General features: G+C 34.2%; 1 protein-coding gene across 1 annotated transcript in view; it reads right to left on the reverse strand.

Annotated features, from left to right (window-relative positions):
• The window catches only part of LOC110109737 (copper methylamine oxidase), a 39,821-nt gene extending 17,546 nt beyond the window's left edge, over positions 1–22,275 (reverse strand). Inside the window, exons 1-10 of the mRNA XM_020840935.2 lie at positions 21,814–22,275; positions 16,398–16,507; positions 15,943–16,248; positions 12,850–12,962; positions 12,388–12,718; positions 12,073–12,288; positions 11,742–11,978; positions 5,529–5,714; positions 3,453–3,593; positions 2,072–2,340 (exon numbers count right to left, since the gene is read on the reverse strand). Coding sequence (XP_020696594.1) covers positions 2,072–2,340; positions 3,453–3,593; positions 5,529–5,714; positions 11,742–11,978; positions 12,073–12,288; positions 12,388–12,718; positions 12,850–12,962; positions 15,943–16,248; positions 16,398–16,507; positions 21,814–22,033 — 2,129 coding nt within the window. The 5' untranslated portion in view covers positions 22,034–22,275. The remainder of the gene's footprint in view (positions 1–2,071; positions 2,341–3,452; positions 3,594–5,528; positions 5,715–11,741; positions 11,979–12,072; positions 12,289–12,387; positions 12,719–12,849; positions 12,963–15,942; positions 16,249–16,397; positions 16,508–21,813) is intronic.
• Positions 22,276–25,050: the final 2,775 nt, after the last annotated feature.

A 25,050-nucleotide genomic window follows, 5' to 3' on the forward strand; every position in this document is an offset into this window, starting at 1 on the left:
CAAATGCCTAGTCGAAAATATCACTAGGATCCATTCTCAAACAATCTCCTGTCATTAAGGACGTGGTACGTGTCCTCTAACCGGCAGTTTTGCCTCCAAATGGCACCGCAGGATAAACGGTTATGACTCGGGGCCCTCTGAAACGAGTGGTTTTGCCGTCAAATGGCACCACGAAATACCGGTTATGGCCATCGCCGTTATGTTCCTTATTGGCATCAAATCCTTGAGATATGAATCAATAGGATATGATTGATAGGGCACAAAGCCCTCTGTTAGCTAAGGTGGATTCAAATTTATCCCCTTAAACAAACATTCACCCCAGGTCTATAAGGTCCCCTTGGACGAAGCAACCCATGGCTGTCGACAAGGATCCTTCTGTCAGGTTGGGTCGACAGCCTCCTCTGACTAAGTAGACCAGGGACCATGATGGCCAGGGATCACGGAACCATGGGATCTTGATCGGGTCCATCATTCATTCCCCCACCATCCGCTTTAAGTGAAAGACGGTGAAATTTCTATTTTAAATATCAAATTTTCTAAACGTCCAAACTATTTCCAAATTCCCAAATCCAAATCCACGCTGCTACTATATACCAGCTAACACGTATACTCTACGTATCTGATTGACGACTAGCCTTAATCAAAAGTTCTCTCTCGTGATCGGGAGAGGTAATTAACTATAGGGGCTTGCGCCTATAGGAAACCAGAACTCAGATCATAAAGTCCTCACAAAATGAGGGCGAAATCTCTGGGTAGTGTCTTATCTACAAACCCATCTGCCATCCAAAATTTACCTCGGAACTTATCTGTTAAAACTCCCTCGCCGGATAAATCAAAAGCGAGAGGGGAGGCCGGGGCCGAATTTTCGGAGCCCACATTAGGTGATTACAAATATGTCCTCATCATCAAAATCATAAATTTCTCTTACAAATTTTTAGAGTTAAAAATCATTTGCAAACATATTTTAACAAGTCAATCTAGTACCACATATCAAATCTCTATCTAATCTCTCCCAAAACTAAGCAAAGTTATTATTTTCTACCAACTATTCCATCTGATGACTGCTTGCAAATACAAAAGAGCACGGTGAAGAGATCAGAATGACGCATAGCTTCTTCTCAGGAATCCCCTTAGCTCATAAATACGCAACTTGATTTGGTGTCCAAAGGCTCAAGCAACTAGAAGGTTCATGTGGCTGATGTCCATGAACAAAGAAAGGAAGGATATTATATATTTTTTCTTTTCTTTTATTCTTGAGCCGCCATTTGGAGGGTTGCTTGGGGAACAAAACAAGGTGAAAAGAATGGGAAACTAAGTTAAGTTGGAAGGCAAAATCTGTTAAGCAATATTTTGTACTCTGACATGAAAGAACCACCATCTATCCATGCAACATAGATGTAGCCTTGCAAAAGCCTAAACATGCAAATCTTAGTCTCTCTTGTGATGCTTGTTCTTGTGGTTCATCCTCTTCGTGTTGGGTTGACTCTTCTGCCAAAAAAAAGGTTAGGGTCTTTTCCTAATAGAAACTGCATTCAGCTTATAAAGGCAGTAGAAAAAAAAATTTCAAGTAAAATAATAGAGGCATTTGAGCCAGAATGACAGCATATATCCACGGAAATATACGGAACAAGATATTATTTTTCTTTAAAATGCATAAAATTTATTGAAGAATTTAGATCATAAAACATTATACAGGCAATATAACAGCTAAAAAATAACATAAAAACTGAACCAAAACAATTTTCACATGTGGTTTTATTGGAACAGTAATATAAGATGCAATATTTAAATGTGAGAGGCAACTCCTTCAAATAACAACTCCCAGGTGAAAAAAGGACAAAAAAAAATGAACTAATACATACGGAAATAGAAGATAAATAAAGCACGCTTCTGCAAACAAAGAATTTTATATAGTTTTAGCAACAATTATCCACTGCACATCAGTAACAATGAGCATGACAAATCAACAATAGCAACACTAATAAATCCTTCTGCATGAATAGGTCCTCCAATTGCTATGTAAAATTAAAAGCTAACCAATAGTATTTTAAAAAGAGTTAAAGAAGCCAACCAGAGAACGATATCCGTTTCCTCAAGTGACCTATTCTTCTTAACCCATGTAGCCAATCCCTCATTTACACGTGGATTTTGATTGGGAAACTCTCCTCCAGGGTACAGTTCATCACGGCTATATGATGTAACCCAAAGATTGTGCTTCAAAAAGGCAGCTCTTCTTAGAAATTTTGCCTCCGGGCCAGCTAATGGCAGGCAATTTGAACCAGGTAAGAGTTTGTAGCCTGTAAATTGTCCCGTTCGATTGACGGTTCTTGTGTTCCTCACCTAAAATAGAAAAGGGCACATGCCATCTAACATTACGATTCACACAATTATGGCAGGATGACATTAGCTATATAAAAAAAAGTATTGCTTCATATGAGGTTCTGACACCAGTGACACCTAAAGATTGTGACAAAGAATGATGAAGATTGTAAGAGGAAAGATAATACAGCCGATGTTCCCAGTGCAATTGATCAACACACTGCAGTGTCATCATATGCAAACTTTACTTCATTCTAATATTCTAGAGCTTACTTCAGCACATTGGGCAAAACAAGATAGAATACATACAAAATTGAGGAAGGCAATGTAGATGGTATCCAATTTTCTACCGCACAATACATGGCATCCCTTACGCTGCTAACTCGTTATACAAGCCAGCACTCTCCTCTACATGCCATCAAAACTACATTTTCTCTCCCCTATTCATTCTCTCTTTGATAAAACTGTTTGGTCGATGGGCTTTCAGGTCAGCTATAAACATCAGAAAAACCAAGTAGAATAGCATGGAGATTGCCCGGTTTGAATACTATTAGGGTTCTTATCAGTACGAATCATAAAGGGTTAAATCATGAAGCCGCATAAGAGAAAGAAAAGGGAAGATAAGCACTACATAAATCACAGATCTGAAAAGCCAAGCTTAACAATTACAGGTTTGCATGAAAAAGTATATACAAAGAACTCCAGGCATTTTAAGAGTTGAAAATCTTTTTAAAATGATTAATTTAGCACTCTGAATTTCAGTTCATTTGCTTTCAAGAGTCCCACAATAGCCTAAAAGTTAAATCCAAGCACTGATGGTGGCTAAGTCTCATCTAATTTATAATATTATGGTTTGCAAACAAAAAATAAGGTGTTAAATATGTGCAATTTATGTCCGATTCTTAGAGCTAAGAAAATGAAATAATTTCCCTCTTGAATTCATAATCACGAATAAATCAGACCATACTTTTAATAACTTCAGCTTTTTATCTTACAACTATCACTCAGTAGACCAAATTCTTCACTGCGGTTATTGGTTAATACTTCACACAATATAGAGACATTTGAAAGAGATCAAAACCTTAAAAAGCAACATACAATGAGAAGAACAAAACAGTTTTATGTTTTCTTACTATCCAGTGTCGTGCTGATGAAGGATTACAATCACGCATAGCTTGCGATTCTGTCCTAAGAACTGTCTCTTCTGCATAGAATGCATTATTGTGGACATTATTTTTGCCCGGTTCTTCAACTTTAAGATTCACCTCCACCACCTAATGAATAAAAAAAATACATAAGCATAATAACGTTCATAGCAACATCTAATATTAATATATTGAGAAGTCGAGAAAAATGAAACCCAATCAAAAGCCTGTTCCATAGCTATCTTCCAAGACAGGGAAACAATGAGAAGGTACATACCTAAGAAAGTATATCCTTAAACAATTAATCTATGTTATTAACAATAAACTTATCGAATACCAGTTAATGGACTTTTGTACATGTTTCTTTTAAGAATCAAATAAATATGCACACAAGTGTGAACCAACCGTTGTATTATAGTAGTTAAAGCAAACAAATAACTGAAACCAAAAATGACAAGCTGTACTTTATTCCAAGAAAAATCTAGTTTATTGTCTCATTTCATCATAATCTTTTCTTCATTTCATAAGAAAACTTTTGAGGTACTCATGCTATATGCAATCTAAAAGAAATGTTGACTAAATAAGTTTGCAAAATCAGTCATTCAGGTGTACCCAGCGGAAAAGATGGTACACTCACAAGTGATTATAAGTTTTCTAAAAAATAGTTACTTCTAGTTGTCACAAGTAATTCATCATAAATAGTCAAAATTATTAGTTCATGTCCTTAATGCAATGTATCCGATTCTAGTGTTCTCCTTTCCTAGGCCATCATAAAAGTTCCTACATTCTTTTGTTTTAGAGAAGCTTGGGCAGAAAAGTTGATGCAAATTTTACAAAGTGACCGATTCTTTCATGTGTCCAGTAGCACATTGCATTTTATTTGTTTGATCAAGCTAACTATACGGCATCCAATTAAATTAGATAGCCGCTTAACTTTAAAGTAGGGCTTCAAATCAAATATGATCTGAATTAAAGTTGCTAACTGTAAGAATCACAATTTTTTATAATTCGAACTCAATTTTCTTTTGAATCGGGATTTTTAAAGATATGAATCAGCATCATCCTCAGCTTCTACTCTTATGTGAACTAACAAACAAATGCAATCGATCATAGTGATAAAGAAGATATTAGTGTTTGAACTACTGCTACTTTTTTTAGCAATGTACATTAACTAAGGAATCAAGAGGCATGGACCTATACCACCTTTCAATCGAGCTTTCTGTTCCTTCTTCCTTGGCCAATCAAACTTAGCCTTTTTATATCAGACTCCAATAAGAAGCTGAATACATGAAGTCCAGAATCCATTAATAACTAGTTTCATAGAAAAAATTAAAACATATATCGTTGTCAGAGAACTTCCCTTATGATAGAATTGTCATAAGGATGATGCAAATTCATGTCTATAGAAATTCTTAAGACCATTTTTAAAAGATCTTCGGGAATTTCGCAAGAAAATCTGCCAATCTTTATGTTCTCAATAATTGTGCTGGACTTCCACTCGGAGACACGCATCATAGATACTCTTAAGAGGATCACTACAAAACTAAAACTCCTACCAATTTCCAGAAGATATAATCCATAAAAATGGTTGTAGCTTCTCTTTAAAAAATGAGAACAAAGAGAAATAAAAATATCAGGTTGCAGACAGAAATATGTACAAGGAGTGCTCAATTATACACAAGGCTGTGGATGACCAAAAAAAAAGAAAGATGAAACAAAGAATAGCTAAAATAAAGTGTAAAATAAATGAAACTATACATAGAACAAATCGAAATAACAGTTGAAGTCACGTTGAGGATTAGAAGTCCAATTTTTTGTGGCTGGTAAAACATGATTAAAGCATATGAAAATGTTATAATGCCCATAATGTTTTGAAGGATGGATAATATACCTGAGAACAAGTGCAAAGTGAAATATCAATCATCCTTTCAAGATCAGAAAGGCGATCCTTTCTAAATTATTTTATAAGAATGATAAATCAGCTTCAAATGATTCACTTGTGCCTTAAAAACGTATAATAAAGAAAAACTCAAAACAGAAATTACCAATAGAAGTAGCGCACACCTGATTAAAAGCTTCATTAGATTTGCAATCAATTGCCATGTCCATACGAGCAACAAAGAAATGTTGATGAACTGGCGCATATAAGCCAGGAGCAATTGTAGTACCATATTTTCTTGATTCACCGGGTAGCAGTGCTCCCAAGCTTAGAATTCCAGTTAGCTTTACCTCAGCTTCAATCTTTCCATCCTGTAAAAGAAGTGAATCTATTGCATCAAGCAACCTATCACTTCTCAATTACTAATTAAAAATAATAATGAAATTAATACTTGAATGCATTTAAGTCTACATCCGTCAAAATGCATTACATAAATAACTCAAAGCTAATTCTATTACTTAACATGTCTTTGAATGACTTTTTATAATCATAAAGCTTTCAGTAGGTTCAATGGAAGCCTGCTTTTGATTTTACTTATTTCATTTAAACGTCTGAAATTCCAAGATAACACTTCTTGATGTAGATTCAAATGCAGATTCCAAAGGAGAACTGGAAAGTGATGGTGGAACAATATAAAATGGACAACAAAACAGGAAGGTTAAATCCTGCAAAGCATAGCAAAGAGGGCAGATATAGATAACAGAAATTGAATGGGACGTCGATGCGTATATCCGATGGTGGACGATATTAAAAGGAAGAGTCGAAGATTGACGGCCGAGATCACTCTGTTTTATTATAGTTTATAAATTATATTTTGATTTAATTTTGCATTTTTTCCTTTTTACCCTTTTATTTAAGAGTCTTGTCTTATGTAAGCCCAAGGGGCAAATATGTCTTTTAGTTTCTTTTGAGCCCTATATATAGAGACCCCTTCTCTTGTTAGGTATGATGGAATTATAATAAAATTTGTGTTCTGCACTTGTGTTCTTTTGGGAGGACGTTAGTGAGATTCATATGGGAAGGAATAGGAGTTTTCACAAGCCGCAGGATGGTTCCGGGCTCATGGCTTGAAGTCCCTTGAAGAAGGGCAACGTATCACCCGTCAATCTTCGAAAGAGTCTAAGGCTCGTGATTTTATCTTTTATCTTTTGTTTCTTTGTTTTTGTTCATTCTTGTTGTTTCTAGTCGCCGTCTTCATCCTCTCCCTACTTCCACCAAACCGGCCTTAGCTCCACCACCACTCACGGCCAAGTCACAAGCCGCCGGCCCTCCCCTTGGTTTCCTCCCATCTCCAGTTGCCATCAAATCTTTCCTAAATTAATTTTCATTGTTTAGGTAACTATCTTAATGATCAAATTCAAATCTATTTGAATTTGAATAGTTGTCCTAATTTATCAATCCTATTTTAGGAAACTTACTAATTCATAGCCTATTTAAATTTTGAATTAAATTGGGATGAAATCTTTCATTACAAATTTAATTTATTAATTTATGAAAGCTTTGAATGCTTCATTAAACCTTCAGCATAATTCCTTTTATCTGATATGTTTCCTTCTCCATATCGAAGAGTTATAATTTTTCTTTAAGAGCGCCAAGTGTCATGAATAATGCGAACCAAACCAATACAAAAGAAGAATTCCAGAACTTACAAGCTTCAAACCAATTGAATGGAAAAAATTATTTAATGTGCCCCAAGATTGTGAAGACTTTCTTGAAAGGTAAAGGAAAACTTCACCACCTAAGTAGTCTTGATGACCAAAAATACACACTTTGAGATGAAGATTACTCCATGATTATGTCATGATTATAAAACTTGATGATCCGTGTTCCTCATGTTAAGTGTAGATTCTAATTTCATTATTTATCATGGATAAGCTTTGATATTGATTTCTAATGATTGATAACCTAACCTTCAGAGCTTATTTTAGGTTGACGGCGGATAATCACCAGTCCAGAACTTAGTGTATAATAGACAAATTGATGACAAAATTCCTTGACATCAACCTCAGGCTTGGTATGAACTTCGGGATAAATTTTTTTGTTATATGCTTTGTGTTTTATCAGACTTATTGAAGAAGAGAAGCTCTTCCGGTGTTTGCTTTATGCATGATAGACTTACTATTGAAGGAAATTAAGAATCTGGTTTGATAGAGATACCAAACTCGGCTTGGTGTCATCTTAAGTTTTGGACCATCCTTTTGCTGTTACTTTGAACCTTTAACCAATTGAAAAGAACTTCTTGGATGGTCTGGGCTACTTGAATTCATCAAATCAGATAGCTTGAGCCTTAAAAACTCTTGTCATCAGACTGATAAAACAGGGGTTTTCTTACTGCAGTCTTTCTTATGACTTGTTGAGTAAGAAAATGTCAACAACTCGGTCACATTTGGTCATGTTGAGTCCAACCTTATAAGAGACTAAAATATCAATATGTAGAAAACAGGCTAACAAATCCTAAGATAAAATTAGGATTAGATCATTGTATCGATAGACCCATAGCTGATTCAATTGAAACAATCTAATGCTAACATCCAATTAGTACCATTTAAGAATAAAGAGAGTTTTTTTTTTTAATTGCAAAAGGCAAATGACACTATTATTTCCAATTGATCTCCATGAATTTTGATTTGTTGCTTCAATGTATAAAAAACTTATTTATTTAAAATTCATTCTACTTAGTACTTATTGTACTCATCTCTGTAAATCTCAGTTGAGTGGGGGATTCAATTTGGTGATGACACTCAAGAATTTAATCATTTCACTGTGAAGGTTTTGGGATTAACTTGCTCTTTCTCTGGATGTAAACGCAATTGGAGCACATACAACCAAGTGCACACAAAGAGGAGAAATCGTATGACAACTTTAAGGATGAATTCCTTAGTGTAATATCATATACAATAAGAAACTTAAAGATATTAACTTGAAGAAAAATGGATTGAAAGATGACGAATATCCTTTGATTTAAGAGGATATGACATCAGATAATGAGTGATTTGTATATGATAAAGTTGAGGTAACACCATCTGAATTACGAGAGGAATATTTGAATATTGATTTCTTTGATGGTGATAGAAATAAAACATCTACATCAACCACAAACCAATCACAAAAAGAAACAAAAAAACAGAAAAGATATATAAATTTTATTTTTTAAAAGCTTTATTTACTTTGAAGTATTACTCATTTTAATATTGATAAAAAATATTTAGGAAAGAGGAAAATAACTAATATAGAGGAAGAAGTAGACTAAGAGGCATTGAACTCCACAGGTGATGAGTTCGGGGAGAGAGCAATTCATTATGACAATGATTCAAATGAAGATCCACTCAATGATGACGGCGCCGATGACTTCTGAGTTGTAATGTCATTGTAATTTTTTTTTTTTTTGAATTAAATGTCGATGAGCAAGATATTGGGAAAGATAGAATTTTGAGTTGAACTATATCTTATGTTACTTTATTATTGTGATGATTAAATTTCAATTATATTTTATGAAATTTATTGCTTGATACTTTGTCTTATGTATTTTTTATGTTTCATATATATGAAAATTTATTTCTTATGTTTTTTTTTAATATATTGTTTGATTATTCTATAAAAGTTTTTCATTTTGACTTTACACAATTTTTGAATGTTGAGGCTTACTCTTCAAAACGCCTTGAGGCTTACGCCTCGCCTCACGGACGGATAACACCTCAATACCTAATTGCACAATTTTAAACATTGACCTGAACTTGAATTTTTTGGATCTAGCTTGGGTCGGGTTGACGAATCGGTTCATTTATTGACACCCATATTACTTTCCCCCTTAGATTGAGGGCAATAGTTAGTGAGAGTGAAATAGTTGGAGCCCTATACAGCTAACTAGAAGCTATTAAGGGCTATGAATGCGTGCAGGCTCTCGTGAGAGAGCGAGAGGAGACATGTGAGAGAGCACAAAGCATATAAGAAGAACAATCAAGGTGCAGAACCAATGTGAGCCTGCATCGATGGTACAAAAGCATGATGACATAGAAGCATGATGACATAGAAGCAGGTTAATTGGGCACAAGTGCATTAAGTTAGGGTAGGAAATTTGCAGTGCGCACGAGAAAAGCTCAATGGATGATAAGGATGGGTGGCTATAGTGTTTGATGAAGACGAAAAAGGGACCATACTGGTTTTATGATTATCAATGGAGGTATTAGGTATGTAAAAAACCACAGCTAGTACTTAAATAAAACCTTGGTTAGTAGTCATATTTCTTCTACACCAGGGATTAAATTCTTTGACCAAGTGATAAATTTGATAAATTCCAAGAGCGGTTATCATTGTGTAAAAGAGAGGGAAACTTTCAATAAATTATTTCCAATCTTTTACTCTTATTCAATATTTTGTTGATGGTTTGAAAGGGTTTGATTTTAATCAAATTTGTACAATATAATTATCAACAAGTGTGTAAATTTCAGAGCATTTATGTGTCTTTCATGATCATGGATTTCAAGTTGTTCTTTCTACAAGAATGCCACTATATTTTAGTCTGAATCAATTTTTATTAGGTTTTTCTTCTATTTTAATTGAAGGCAGCATATAATATTTAAATATTCCAATAATGTATGACTTTTGTTTGCTTGTTGCCTGATTTTTTTTATACCTCATATTAGAATTGTATTAGAAATCCTTAGATCCTAAGACTACCTACATTATTCATTATATATATGATCAAATCATCCAAGTTTATTTTTAATTATCTCATTTTCAATAGATGAAACTCTAATTATTTCTCTACTATATTGATTCATCAATTTATCTTTTTTTAATTTTAGCATATATTCATCTAAGCATTCTCATTTTTTACACCTACCTTTAGATATCAATGACTTTTTTATTGCCTAACATTTGGATTAATATAGCATAACCGGTCTAATTGTAAATTTAAACATCAAGGACAAAAAATGTGGCTCAAACTAAAAAAAATCACAATAATTGATATATATCCAAATCAAATTCAATGAATAAAATCTAAGGAAATTTAACATGAATAACTGAATTTTACAAAACCTAAGCATGCATGCTCATAAGAAAGTTATAAGCTAAACAAAATCTAAGTAGTTCTTTATAGATGAATTACATTTTGGTCTACATGTCATAAAACGGGCTCAAAACATGAATAGAAAATAAAAATCAAAAGCAATACCTATACGATTGAAAATTATTTCTATCTATAAGTTTGCAACAACAATAACAAAAACAAGCCTTTATCCTCACTATTTAGGGTTGGCTTTATAAATCCCTTTTCCTCCATTGTATCTTTTTAAGAGCGAGATTCTCATTTAAATCTAATAAAAAATATCATTCTTGATACTTTGTTTTAGGTCTACCACTACCTTTGTTAACATAGGCCGAATCTAATACATTTTCTAACAGGATCATCGGAAGGCAGACATTTTACATGATCTAACCATCTAAGACGACACTCTCTAATCTAATCTGCCACTAGAGCTAGTCCAACCTTTTTACATATATAATTGTTTTGCATTCTGTCTCTAAGTGTAAAGCCACTCATCCAGTTGAAATTCCTCATCTCTGCAATACTTGACTTAATTTTATGCTTCGATTTTAATGGCCAACATTCTGCATTATAAAGCATTGCAGATCTCACTACCATCTTATAAAATTGTCTCTTAAGTTTGAGGGGTATTTTTCTATCACACAACACGCCTAATGCATTTTTCCACTTCAATCAACCAACTTGAATTCTACTAATAATATCTACATCTATTTCATCATATATTTGAACAATATACCCGAGATATCTAAAACGTGCATTTCTTTTTAATGACTTGATCACCCAATATCACAATCCCGCCACTAGATATATTACTGCTAAAATTATACTCTATGTATTCAATTTTAAATCTACTCAAAGCAAAACCTTCAGACTATATGAAGGTTTGCAAATGGAGTTAAAATGATTAATGCATTAGAATGACTACGGCCAACTACAAGAATTTGCTGTCAGCTTGAAAAAATCTTGATGAAGTTAAAGCACAAACTAATAAATCACTTTTTTATCAAATTTAGAAGGAGACCTGCATCTCATAAGAAATGAGAAATTAAGCATGTTTATCAACGAATATGAAAGTAAAAAAAAAATCAAACATGCATCTTAAGCCTTCAAAATATAGCATAAAAATGAAGTTACCCAAGTTATATCATCAAGTTAGCAGCTTGTAAAAAAATACTTAAAATCAATGTCTGTTACGTGCAGATATAAGAATAACCAATAAAACTGCCTTCTTTTCAGCAGAAAGAAAAGGGAAATAGTGAAGCATGATCTTCATCTGAATGTGAGATACCTGATAAAAATACCAGAAGAAACCATATTCATAGTTAGCCACTGTACATATAAATGACACAGAAAGCCTTCTTGAACGTCTAACTTCTGCAAGGCCAGTTCTCCAATCCTGATGCTTCCACAAAATCCCATGGTCCTCTTCATGCAAGCATACACATTGTTCAATAGTTTCTACGCTACCAGTGTAATTTGTAAAATGAGCATCAAAGTATTTGATGAAGCCCAAACAGTCGCACCCCTGAGATTCGTAAAATATGAATGAAGCACATACAAAATTTTAGCATAGGGACCAAAAATTATAAGAAAATCCCAGCAGAAGATGAGTAATTAACCTTCTTTAGAGAATGCGCATTTTTTCCTAGCCCGTCCTCACCAGCATCAAATGCATTCTTCCGGTAATGAGGTTCATTAGGATCTCCGTACGGAACAACCATTTCAACAAAACTCAACCTATGAGCTATTGACCTACGTCCACGACTACCATCAATATATGCAACAGAATAGATTACCAAACCCTCTCTAGGAGTGAAACCAATTCGGAAGTTCCACTGATCCAGGAAAAATAACACTTGCGCTCAGTATAAGAATGTTATGATTAACATACATTGGGAATAGAAGAAAATGCATACACTACAAATTAAAAGTACCTTCTGCCACTCAACAAAGTGACCATTGACACGAAAACTTGGACCTTCAGGCTGAAGAATGTGCAGAGGCTTCACATCACTTCGGTCGACACCTCCTCGTGTTTCCCCTGAAGTGTAGTTTCTCAACGGATCAGCAGGAGGTAGAGGTACCAGCTTTCTATCCTCAAATTCAATAACCACCACATTCTGAATATCAACAACAACATGGATGCCTTCAACAGGACGAGCATAACCATTCTCCATGGGACAGTCACTCTCAGTTCTACAAAAGATCAATGGTTTAGCCAATCTGCGGCTAGGGGCATCTGCCTCGCCATAGTAACCAACGCACCTGCAGAAATAAGTTGATAACAAAATAAAAAAAAAAAAACATTAAAAAAACATAAAAGAACAAGAAATAACTTAACTACAAAGCAACAATAAATCTAGAAAAGGCAGTGGAACAATAAAAAACAGTTTTACCATGCATCAACCATAACCAGATCCATGTCCTCAATGCCTCGCTTCCTCATGGCTTCCCTGAATGGCGGGAAATCTTTTACTGTAGCTTCACATTCTGCATATTCCATAGCATCCTGTATTTGTGAGGCAACATCAAGACAAGCATATTACATAAATCAGGACCATATATAATTGACAGACCAAACAAAGTAATTTTAACCGAAGTTTTCATTTGGGTTTTCGGTATGGTGGCCAAAGTTTCAGATTCAATGACTTCAGTGATTTGAACTGTTTCAGTGTTCATTTTTCAACTTCAACAATTGTTTATTATTGAAATTGCAATTTCTAAAAAAGTATATAGTACTTGAAAATACATATATTCTTTTGGTATGTTTCATTATTAAAAAAAAAATTAAAGATATAAGACCATTTTACGCACCCATGATAATGCTGCACCAACACCCGGGTGCAATGTTAAATAAGCAAAGTTCTCACATCATGGGCGAATGCGGACAAAGAAGCTAATTCATGAAATTATAATTAAGATAGAAACTTAGAATATAGATTCTTTTACCGGCAAATTAATGAAATTAATATATATCATGATTTATATGAAGATAAATATTCTATGTATTCAGGAAACTAAATGGGTTGAGAGAATACTAATGAGATTGATAGTTTGCAATTTAAATTATAGTATTCAGGTAGGATTTGTACTATAAATAATGTGAGTGTGATTATAGGTAATAGTTTGAAGGATAATGTTGTAGAAATTAATAAAATTGAAAATAAAATTATAGTTTTAAAGATTGTTATTGATGTTAAGATCATTAATATTATAAATACTTATGATTCTCAAGTAAGTTTATATATGTGTTCAATATTAAAATTTTGGAATGACATAGAAGAATTAATACAAAAGATATCTCTTAAAAAAAAGTTTTTATAGTAGGAGATTTAAATGGACATGTTGGTAGAGAGGTAAAAGATTTTAAAAATATTTATGGGGACTGTCGATTTGGAGCTACTAATAAAGGTGATTGGACCATATTAGATTTTGCTCTAACTTCTAATTTTGTAATTGCTAATATTTTATTTAAGTAAACGGAGGAGCATCTCATCAATTATAAGAATAGATACAGTAAAACTCAAATTAATTATTTTCTTATATGAAAAATATATCATTTAAATTACTAAGATTATAAAATTATTCTGAATGAAAGTTTATATACTCAGTATCACTTTTTAGTTTTGAACTTTAAGATGAAGGATAAAATATGAAAAATAAAGTAAAATATTGTCTTAGGAGTAGAAGAGGGCATTTAAAGAACATTAACAAAAATATTGAGTAAGATTCAAAATCTTAAGATTTTGACTATATAGGAGGAAATTAATGTTATTTGAGAAAAAGTAGTTAATGATATTAGGAATGTTGTAAAGGATATGCTCGAAGTATTAAAAATAAAAGCTCTTTAATAGTAAAAAAATTTTGGTGGAATCAAAATATGCAAGAAAAGTTAAAAAATAAAAAGCTTTATTATAAAAATTATTTTATGTGTAAAAGCTTGAAAAATTAAAAAAGATATAAAAAAAGGCTAAGAAAGCAATGTGCAATGCAAAAAATATTATTTTTTAATGATTTCTGTAATAGATTATATACTAAGGAAGACGAAAGATATATGTATAAGTTAGTCATGCAACTAAATAAGAGAAGCAAGGATTTAGTTCAAGTAAAATGCATTAGGGATGAAGATCAAAAAGTTTTTTTTATCAAAAAAGATATTCAACAAAGGTGAATGAGATATTTTGATAAGCTTTTCAATGAAGAGTGTGAGAATAAACACCCTAAATAAAAATAGAAATTTTTGTTTTTATCAGCGTATTAATAAAATTAAAGTTCGAAAGGCTTTAAAAAAATATGGTATGGAAAAGCCGTTGAAGCTAATGATATTACAATAGAGGCATGGAAATGCTCAGAAGATGAAAGAATTTCTTAGCTTTAAACCCATATCTTTTCGCTTTAGTCATTGTTCTTACTAAACATTTGCAAGAGATTGTACCCTGGTGCATGCTTTTTGCTAATGATATCTTTCTTGTTGATAGACTAGAAAGAGAGTTGAAGGTAAACTTGAATTATGGAGATCAACCTTAGAGTCTAAATGGTTTCGTTTAAGGAGAGCTAAAACCGAATATACGAGTGTAATTTTAATAGTAACATATCTAGTGAGGGATTGCAACTTTGGACGATTAAGTCATTAATAAGAGTATTTGTTTTAGATATCTTGAGTCTATTGTTCAAAGTGGCAGTGAAATAAATGAGAATATTATTAGTAAAATTCAAATTGGATGGTTGAAGTGAAGGAATGCATCAGGCTTGTTGTGTGATAGGAATAAATCAGGCCTGTTGTGTGATAGGAAAGTATTAAGGATTAGCTTTATAGCTTTGTAAGACATAGCTTTAGTTGTCCATCATTATTTATTATGACAGGATGTTTGTAAAATTAAAAATATATTGATGCCTAGTGCCCAACGTATCAAAATATACTGAAAATCATTGTTTACACTCACGCTTAATGTCAAATGGCTTTAGTTGATTTAAAAATAAAATTTTGCAACAAATATTTGCATAAGTCGAGCCATATGAGGCAGATAAAACAGGTTATTATTATACTTTTGGATCTCTTCTTGTTTTGAATACTCCGAATATCTTTAGCAATAGCTGAGACATCTAAATTCATATTCACCCTTTTCTACAGTAAAAATTACAGGGAAGTACCAAGTTTTTTAAGTGACTCTTACCTTAAAAATCTTCAACTACAAGAGAACTACAAGAGAAATATCTTTAGGAAGAACCGCACTTAGAAACAACCCTAATAATTTAATTTTATTCTGATATACATTTCTTTAACTGCATGAAATTCTGAATATAGTCAAGATATAAAAAAGTTCAGGTGCAACTAGAGTGTAAAGAATAGTAAATTCAATCCAAAAAAGTTTGGAGATATTTGCCGGTAATGCATAGCATTTTAAACACAAATTCAAAGATAGGAATTAAAAAAATTAGCAAAACATATTTCTTCAATCCTATGTCATACTCTCTTTTAAAAATCATACCATAGGAGGTTGGACATCTGGAACTACATCTGACGTGATGACCTTTCCCCTGTGATGACCACCTCTAGTTGCTGCATGTACTTCTGTCAGCTCAACAATCCATATACTCGTCTCATTTGACTTCTTGTTGTAGACCACAAGCCTAGCCCTCCTAGGCGGAAGCTTACTGGGTATGACAGGACCACCTTTTGTCCTTGGGAGCAGTGATGGTTGGAATGGAGGGAAATAGTAGGCATCGGCAAGGGCCACAACACTTTTCTCTGGTTCCAAAAGAACTACTTCAACAAATCGCATGCTATCTCGCACCTAGAAATGTATCAATTAAAAATGCTTTTAACGGCCAGAATATCCCATAAATGAAACATGATGATCTACCAAATGATTCATATCAAGACAAAATAATAAAGAATAATAGCAAATGTACATAAAGCATCTCAACAAGCAGGATATCCAACCTCAGGGGTCTTCCCGGCAGCTCTAACTGTTGCTACAGCCACTGAAATTTCCGCAGCAGATAACGGATCTAAAGGGTGGCTTGTCTGAGCCCTCGGCATCACCTGGATGCCTGCATAATACCAAATAAAGAGAAATGAAGTAATTAAATAAAGATGTACAATATCATAATTTTTATTCTTAAAATAACACCTTATTTATATCAGTCAAACTTCACAAGGAAACAAAACTACGTAACTTAAACGAGTTTTCCTACTTATACTTACCCTGAAATTTAAACGAGTGTTCCTACTTATACTTACCCTGACATTTAACTTCCTTGAGAACTTTCCTACAGGACCTATTATAGGCAAAATATACGATAGAATGTTATATGATTTAGGGTTCACTTATGCAAATCTAGGATAAAATTAGTAAAAAAAAAATACACAAAAATAAAAATTCGTAGTTCTCAATTAACTTAAGCAAAAATTAGTCACTTTTGATGCAATATTAAAAAGACATGGTTCATTTACTCATAATGATAATTTGGAAGTAGCAAACATCAGAAATTCCCTAAAAATTTTGAAAACAAATAAAATTCTACATTGATTAATATGCACAATATAAAAATGGAAGCTGACACTCATCAAATTTGACAATATTTTATTAATGCATACAAATCAATCATTAAGTAGTTAAAAAAAAAAAAACAGAAGAACTATATAAATACCAAATTAGAAGATCTAGGTCTCCCGTGGCAAAAAAGAAAAAACGCCAAAAAGTTATCATCCAAACTTGCAAGTGCTCGAAGAATTTAAGTCATAAACAATCAAAAATTTGAGAGGAACAAAAATTTTATCCAGCCATTCAACTTTAATTTCAAATACCTGAAAGGTCTTGTAACCCAAAAAATAACCAAAATAAAGTGCTTGAAGAATTAACATCCATCAACAATCAAAATTTGAAAGGAAAAAAAATTTTATCCCGCCATTCAACTTTAATTTTAACCCAAAAATACCCAAAATAAGTAGATTCTCATAATTTCCTAATATCTGTCCTAATACTATAAGTTTCAATTCAACACACGTGAATTCCAACAAGAACTAGTTTTTAACCATAGGTTTAGTAATATAATAAGTTACCAACTTCAAAATTCCCTTCATACAATTCTAGATTTTCGGTTACAGTAAAATGCCAAGAAAGCAAGCAACCCAATAACCTATAAAAGCTACAATGTCCGGTAAGGAAGAAGTAGAAAGAAACACAAATGTAGAGAACGACCACAGAAGAAAATAGCTGAAGAAGTTAGCAACTAATGAAGGCAATGTCAGACCATGTGAAACTCTTATTGCGGTTCTTGATATAGTGCACGAAGTTTAACACAATCAACAGGACTAACAAATGACTGAAACTAGCAAAAAAACCTGAAACCAAATCAACGGTCAAGAATAACAGAAAATTTCTAGAATTAGTGTTTGGACAAAAAAAAAATACTAGAAGCATGTTGAAATAAAGAATTGGATACAGCTAACCTAGCGAGTCCAGGAGTTGCATCAAAATGACTTACAATAGTAAACCAAATCTAATGACTGATCAAAACATATGAGAATACTGTTCTCCATAGGATAATCATCACAGGCATGTTATCCAAACAAAACAAAAATTAAAACACATAAAATCATAATGCTCACCTCAATATTCATTTTATGCGCTTCCAAAGAGTGCATACTTAAAGATATCCCTCAAATTTGCTAGTCTTGGAAAATGGCATAGACAAATTGGGCATTTCATATTTATCAAGTAGATGAATAATTATTGTGATTCGTGCAAGGTAATCCATTGATCATACAACAAAAGCACCAGCCCCTCTTAAACTTAGGCATTAATTTTCAGAGATGCATATTAAGGTTAGTTTCACCAATTTTTTCCTAATATTCTAACCATAATTCATATAGATTTGAGATCAAAACTTCCAATAGGAGCAAATCCCCATAATTCATTATCCCAGGATCTTATAGGAGAACACTCTTGATTTTTACATAGACTCGATTTTTAGTCTCAGGCTCAACTTTCGGGTTTCAATTAAATTAATGGGGTAAGTTTGGAAAAATGGATAGACTCGATCAAGATTCCTTGGTTTCGTCATTCCGTTAGTACTAGCATACCAACACAGTAAAGTTCGAGGATTGTAAGATGTAATTTCCATGAAATATGGTTAGAAATCACAGGTTGTCACCTTTTAGTTATCCTGAGAAGACTAGGATGAACAAATATGGCTTTTAGTTTTCATTGGTGGTTTTATAAAAAAGGGGCCAGCCTAAGTATGGGTTCATTTTAGATTTTACAAATATTAGAAGAATCAAGTTTAATTAGGATGAGACTTTTTATTCTACCTATGAGTTAGCCAGAAGGCCGGGGCGTATAACCTTAGTTTTTGGTGTGATTATATATGGAGCTTGTAACTCAAATATTATAGAGGCCCCAAAAGGTGGTTTAAAACCTTGTCCTATAGGCAAGGTGGCCCAAAGATTTAATTTTGCTTAATTGACTTGATGCTTTGAGTCAGCATGATGGATTGGTAAAATATGAGGCTTATATCCACAAAAAGGCCCAATTCCACTTGCTTTGAATAGTTTGAATTTTAATAGGAGGATTCAAATTGATAATTGGTTGTTGAAAATGTAAAGTAGGTTGAGACTTATCACCCTGGGTTTAAGAGCAGTCAGATGCATATGTTGTTTACTTGAATGTGATATATCAGTTTAATATGATTTCTACAACGTTGCATCGTGGACAAGAAAACTCGATAGAGATGACTTAGTCTGACCCTTAGATCAACTAGAAGATAGGCAATACATGTAAGCATGATCAACCAAGCTGATACATATTTGAACTAAGTCATTCATATAATATGTGTGTATGAGTGCGTACACATACACACACACACACATATATATATGTCATTTTTTGTCAACACATTTGTATGAATATAAACACACGAGCCATCTTTATAATTTATACATAGACGCACACATTACACCACTTTTAAAGAACCAAATAATGAGTAACATAATACACACTGCTCCACTTCTAAAGAAACAAATAGTGAGTTATAGGATGCGTCACTTAACAAACAACAACAAACACATTATTCCATTTCTAAAGAGCCAAACAATGAGTAATAGGACACATGGAGTAAACTTAACAAACAACAACAAACACATTATTCCACTTCTAAAGAGCCAAACAATGAGTAATAGGACACGTGCATTACTCCACTTATAAAGAGCCAAACAATAGTAATAGGAAGCATCACTTAACACACAACCAAGCACGCACACAAACTTCTTTCTTAGAAATAGCTCCCCCAATTTCTATTTCTAAATAGGAAGTGCCACTTCCTTCCACTCACAAATAAACAAATATGACCCATGTAAAATCATATAAAAATTCTAGAGCAAATTAGAAATCTTACTAATGCATGCATCTGATATTGCAAGAGAATAGTATAAGGTAATCTCGAGAAAAGAGTGGTTAACTTGCTAGTCACAGTGGACCGGAAGAATGTGCATAATATATTATACAAATTTAGGCAAGCACATTTAGACAATTTTATCAAAGTTATTCCACTTCCTCCACAACAAAAAATGGGAAGAACAAAGTACCACTTTAAACCATAGATTTATTTAAAGTGGTTCCCCAACTTTCATTTCTACAACTTGAAAGTGTTGATTCCTCCCAATTTTGATCAACCAAAGAAACCCCATGTTAAATCAAATGAATTTCAATATCAAAAGAGTAATAGCAGTGATAAATGCATCTATTATTCGAACAGAATAACGAGAGTTATTTCTCAAGAACAGGTGTCAAAGTTGGTGAGGGAGTAAAAATGTTTTCTTAAGTAGAGTAGTTACTTCTTTTTTAGTGTCTCCTTCACTAAATGAGCACCTAGGGTAATGCACGGTAGCCTAAGGCATTCATCATCTACGCCAATCAAACAAAAAATCAACAAGAAATTAATTTGTGCTTATGACCACTGCAAACCTTGAACTACATGTCAACATTCCAAAATTAAACTACAGTGAACCAACCAAACCTCTAGGGCAGTAAGTTATTTATGGCAAAGGATAATCATGTTCTGGTAGACTATACATATCAAGTGTTCAGAAAAAGCTACATAGAAAACATTTTTATATGACATTATGACCTATATGACAATGATCATTCCATCTCCTATGCTATATTGAACATTGAAACCAAGTAAACGAAGTTGCAAAGACATTAAGGAAAAATCTAGAAGTCTCTCTAACATCTAATGAAAGTTTGAATTTTAATAAGTTTCATCAGCTACAATTGGTGTTAGTTACATGAATGTGATATTTGGTGGAGACAAAGTATGGCCTAGGGGAGTAACCTCAAATGATCACTAACCTACAACTAGAAAAGAAGAAATCTAACAAGCGCGGTAAACACTTATGATCGCCACAATTATAACTTATACATTAGACACATATCTGGGCAAAAAAGTTGGAAATAAAAAAATTAGCCGATCAAACAAAGGTAATATAAACCCAACACGAGATAGGATATGCTCATACAATTGATAACTTATCTATGAGACATATATAATTAAACATGTGGCTGAATCAAGGAAAACTATAACAACATTATTTCGCTATACTCAATGGCAAGCAGCATGAAAGCTTGTTTTGATGTTCACCATCAGTTGAGCTAGCATTCCACGGGCTACGATATGATATTCCCAAACATTCCTCCTGCCATCTCTTCGATCATTCTTTCCCCCTACACCCTCCATTAAAAAAAACACTAAAAATGAAATGGTAACTATATAAATTCTGAAAACCTCCCCCTTCAACATACCAATCCAACTATTTTCCTTAGTGAAATTATAAAAGAGAAACAGAGACAGCGAGGGAAGAAACTCCAAACCTGAGGCACCTCCTACATAAGCCCTACTCATAACCAACAATAATGACCAAAAAGTTTCTCTGCATCCTTAGTCTTGGATATTTTCTTGCTCTAATACCCAAGTTTTCGCATAGAAATTGAATTCAATCATCCGCCAATTCATCCAGATTCTCCCTAAGCTTCTTAAAACCAATCTACACTACACAAGTTACTCCAGTCTTGTGGCAAATAACGGCTTCTGCGCTCAAATAACTCACTCCATGTCTCTCGACTTGCCGTCGTCCATTTGCTCTTCTTTCCTTCACTTCTACTCAACAAAGCGATATCCACCTCAGCTACCCATTGCCGCGCCGCAACAACATATGCCACAGAAACCCAAAAAAATAGAGACCCGATAACAGGATAACAGGAACATAAGGCAGACCGTTTCCACCCTCAACATACGAATAAAAACATTGCATGAAACAAAACAAGGTCCGATCGCCTGTGAGGAGTCGTTTCGCTTACCCTTGGTAGAAGGCTTTGCCGGTGGATCCGGTAAATCATCGACAGGCCGGATAAGAACACCGGCGTTCATAGTCTTTGCACCGCCGTGGCCTCCAGCGGCATCCTCTGCAGCCCATCCAGCCGCCGCTCCAACGCCGCCACCCTTTCCCCCACCGGCGCCCCCGCTAACGGCTTCGGCGCTAGAGAATCTGGGCGTCGTCTTTTCCTCAGCTGCGGCCATTGCAATGGGTTTGCGAGCTCTCCGAATCCGCCGTAATATCCCTCGTCACTACGATCTGACATACAGCAGACCTCGTTACCTTCTTTCCCTTTTCCCCCCTCCTCTTCTGCCTCCCTCTCCGCCGCCGCCGCCAAGAAAGGGAAGCGCACCGATTCAGCCGTGACCGAGGGCCTTTCACGTGAATTTATAATCGCGCGGAAGTGCTAAAACCCGTGGCCTCTCTCCTCGCCCCCCTTTCGCAGTTTCGCTCCCTCTCTATCTCTCTAGAGTCTAGCCCAATACGGAAAGGTTGGCAAGATCGCTTTTGATATTGCCACGCCTGTTCGAATAGTATTCTTCTTCCTAAAGCCACTCCGTAGGCTGAGCAAATTGGGGGTACGTTCAGTTAAATTAGAGTTTAGTTAACAAAATACAAGCTAATCTCGCCTGTAGTGTGCTTATCAGGGTGATCGGGTTCGATCACCGATTCACCAGATTCTGAACGCTGACCACATTAGACAATTAGACACCATTAGGGGAGGGTAATGTCACCATTTGGGTTGGAAGTTGTGCCATGCATTATCGCCTAGATTAATTATAATTATTATTATTATATTTCTAGATAGTAATTATTATTTTACTTTATTATTATTTTTTCTATTTTTTCCACCTTTTTTAATCAGAAATTTTTATAGTAAAAATTTATTTTTTACGATCATGCTAGTTAAATTATTTCTACAACTTTCCTATCTTAATAGATATAAAAAGTATAGCTCGAATTATTATTTTTTTTAATAATTAAAAAATTATATCTAAATAGAATTATGATATCTTGCTCAAAGATAAATATATGAAAAAACCTTCTTAATTCATCTCTTGTACTCCATTGAATTAGCTCATAAGCCATAAGCCATTATGCACTGGGGTGTCAATATTTGACACTAAAAATCTGACCCAAAAATTTCGGGTTAGGATCAACTCGGACCTGAAACAGATCGAGTTGGGGTTCAACAATTTGATTTGTTTCAAAAATCAGGTCGAGTTCAGACTGACCTGAAATTAATCCTTTTTTTACCCGAAATTTGAAATTGACTTGTTTTCGGCCCACTTTTGACCCGAAAAAAGGATATTGACCCTTTTTTACATCAAAACTAGCAATTTTTTTCACGGTCCAGAGTCATTCGGGTCGTGTCGGGTTGACCCGGACCTGAAGCGGGTTAGATCCAATTCCAAAAAATCGACCGTTTGCAAAAAATTGGTCGGATTTGGGTTGACCTGAATAGTGCCGTGTCAGTTTCGGATTCGACCCAAACTTGATATATGACCCGAAATTGACACCCCACTATGCGTATTCTTATGAGCTAATTTAGATCCTCAATATCCCTATGATAGCTGAACATAATTTGATTTTAGTTGGGACAGCTTCCTCTATTATTTAAAATAAATTTTTAGTTTAAAGTATAAATTTTTTTGGATAATTTTTTTTACTAAAAATTTATTTTAGAAAAAATTAAAAAAAAAACGTTCAAAATTTTAATTTATTTTTTTAATGAATGTTAGGGCGGCTGGCGAACAGCGCTAAGATGACCGGAGGTGACGTTAGCAAATGAGCAAAAGCGGTGATCAGAGCCGCGATAAGAAAAGGGATAAGAGAAGGGGTCGGTGGTGGGTGATAGATGCACTAACTTGTCATGGTAAGAACAGTGACATGGTGCCCCCATGTAAAGAAGAGGTAAGGTGGAGTTATTGCCACGCCACCATGGTCCCACCACCAGCATCTTCCTTCGCCCGCTTCTTGGAGCTGCTATGCCATGGGTCCCGCTTAGATGGCTATCCTTTCATCCTTTGGGCTCTATAAAAAAGTTATTTTAAAATAAATTATTGTAAGGTTGTAACTTTTTTTTTTTTGGCCATTTTGTGAATAATAAAAATGAAATGGAGTTTTGCTTATCAGCTTATGGCAAGAAAGATAAGGAGATTTGAGGCTTCTTTTGGGGGTAGCTACTATAATTTATGTTTGATTATTATTTTTTTTATTGATTTTAATTTTTTTTGTGCTAGAAAGTTGCTTTCAATTTATAATAATTTTTTAAAAAAATTGCAATCATCTCAAACAAACTCTGTATGCATGCAAAATCCAGTCTTTATTGATGATTATCTTTGCAAGTTTTTAATAAGTTTGGATCATGGCATATGAGAGTTCCAAAAATTCTTCGTCAATTATTTGAATAATATACACATTATTACATTTATTCTCAATTTATATAATAATTTTGATTTGTTAAATAATAGTTTTGATATATCCTAAAAAAATTATCTTGATCGGGCACGAATCTCAAGGCAAAATCGAGCCGGAATTTCAAAAATTAAATATGGGATCACCTGAACTCCTATTTCAGCAAACTTATAGTCAAACTGAGCGTCTCGGAAATACGAACTCAACGACACCAAATTTGACTCAATCCAAGCCCAAATGAGTCCAAATCAAGCACTCGAAGCATTGTTGGAAGGTTCAAACCATAATTTGAGTTACCAAACGGTTTTCAAATATGACGTTCTTATAGTCGAATCGAGCGACTTGACAAGACAAATCCAACGAGCCCAAGATCGCTGAATTCCGACATCATTAAGACCTTCAAATTGCTGATGAATGGTACACAATCAAGAGATTCAATATCAGCCATCCATTTGACCACTCCATATTTGCTCCTGATCGCACACCTATTTACAAGCTATGCCACTCCAAAATATCTATAAATAGACCCCTCATTTCTCATGAGAGGGGACCCAAGTTAGAAGCAAGAAGAAGAGAAGAAGAAGATAATAAGAGAAGAGAAGGATACGAGACAATAACTCCTCCTCGACCACCGCGCGCCAGAGTTCTTCCCGACGCCCAAGTAACGCCAAAATTCTGTTGGATGCCCGGATGAAGCTGGAATTCTTCCCAAGTGACGCCAGAGTTCTGTCCGACGTCGGAATTTTGCCCAACTTCCAAATGACACCTAAATTCTACCAGACCTCCGAAGGACGCCAGGTTT

The sequence above is a fragment of the Dendrobium catenatum genome, unplaced genomic scaffold (genome assembly GCF_001605985.2).
Source record: "Dendrobium catenatum unplaced genomic scaffold, ASM160598v2 fragScaff_scaffold_911, whole genome shotgun sequence".
NCBI classification, from domain to species: domain Eukaryota; kingdom Viridiplantae; phylum Streptophyta; class Magnoliopsida; order Asparagales; family Orchidaceae; genus Dendrobium; species Dendrobium catenatum.